This window comes from Anneissia japonica, unplaced genomic scaffold (assembly GCF_011630105.1).
Source record: "Anneissia japonica isolate Jap-2015-1 unplaced genomic scaffold, ASM1163010v1 scaffold724_len3256291_cov202, whole genome shotgun sequence".
NCBI classification, from domain to species: domain Eukaryota; kingdom Metazoa; phylum Echinodermata; class Crinoidea; order Comatulida; family Comatulidae; genus Anneissia; species Anneissia japonica.
The window spans coordinates 2,468,839-2,470,235 of NW_022744966.1; the positions used below are offsets into that span (position 1 = coordinate 2,468,839).

At 32.5% G+C, this 1,397-nt stretch overlaps 1 protein-coding gene across 2 annotated transcripts in view; it reads left to right on the forward strand.

Annotated features, from left to right (window-relative positions):
• Positions 1-1,397, forward strand: part of LOC117119830 — a 19,090-nt gene that overhangs the window by 10,383 nt on the left and 7,310 nt on the right. For both annotated transcript variants that reach the window (XM_033264778.1, XM_033264779.1), the window contains exons 14-16: positions 99-222; positions 544-658; positions 937-1,032. In XM_033264778.1, the coding sequence (XP_033120669.1) occupies positions 99-222; positions 544-658; positions 937-1,032 (335 nt within the window). The remainder of the gene's footprint in view (positions 1-98; positions 223-543; positions 659-936; positions 1,033-1,397) is intronic.

Genomic DNA, 1,397 nt, shown 5'->3' on the forward strand with positions numbered 1-1,397 from the left:
ATATATATATATATTGTTATTACGCTGGCCTACTTGTGGGTGATATTCATTAACACCTGATTAACATTAACACTTAATTAATTATTGTCCATCTATAGTTGTAGGTGCTGTTCTTGATGTTAAAATTGTAACTGAACTAAACATGGATGGTTCATTTTGGTCTGTGATGGTTCGGAATGAAAAACAACAAGCAAAATTTCTCAGTATGACAAATGAATTAAGGTCAGTAATTTTATGATTTTTTAACTTTTAAAAAGTCTACCATATATTTTTGTGCTGATTTTGTTTTTATTTTACTCATGACCATTATTAAGCAGCTGTCTAGCCCAGTTCAAAGTGTTTGTAATAATTTATTGCTCATTAATACAAAATTGTTTTGTTCTGATTCATTTGATGATTACTAAATAATAAAGAATTGCATACTGAGTAACTAACCCTGACTTTCAGGATTGTCTATTGATATACCAGTGTTTAATGACAGCTTGTTTTATCCAGCTTGTCTAGTAATATTCCAATGAGTAACGCCTTCTTTTGTTCATCTAGCTTGTCTAGTGATATTCTGTCACCTGTGGAGCTTCATTCCGGTAAGATAGTTGCTGTAAGTCCAGAAGAAGGTAAATGGTTTCGTGCCTCAGTCCTGAAAGTTTCGGGGGACTTGGTGAGTACAGTTTGTTCTTCACAAAACACCTGTCCTGAAGAATTCTAGATATATATTTCTTCCCCTAAACTTTAGTCAGTAAAATTTTATGACAAAATAGAAAAGATCAACCAGTGTTTTAACCTCAAAAAACATATTTTTACACATGGTGCACCGGAAGATTGAATTATTTTGTTATTGATACTTGCCATGCAAACCTTCCAAGAAATATTTTTTAATGCAAATGCATTTTCAAAGGGTATTTATTCAAATCCTAGCCTTATTATCTGTATTTTTAGGTCCAAGCTCGTTTGGTTGACTTAGGCCAGATAGTTGATGTGTCACACGATCAAGTAAAGAAGCTTGACAGCAAATTTATACTGTATCCATTTCAGGTAAGTCATGTTATTGTACAATAAGCAAATCATGGGATTGTACAATGAAAATTTTTAGCAGACTTATACCAAATCGTATTGACAAATGTAAGTGGTCAATTCTTGGGCACATTTTACGGAGTGTTTTTAGGGAATGTTTAAAAAATGATTTGTTATGTAAAGTGTGGCTGTGACTTATCAGACACAAAATTAATTTTTTGTCTGCCTAAAGTTTAATACTACTGTACCAATTTGCTGCTTTTTATTAGTTCCTATGCATGTAATGCAATAGGAACTATTGTAATCACTCTTGCTATTTCCTATGTTTTTTATTGTGTGTAGTGTGTATGTGTGTGTGTAGACATTTATGCAAATGCGCATGCGTC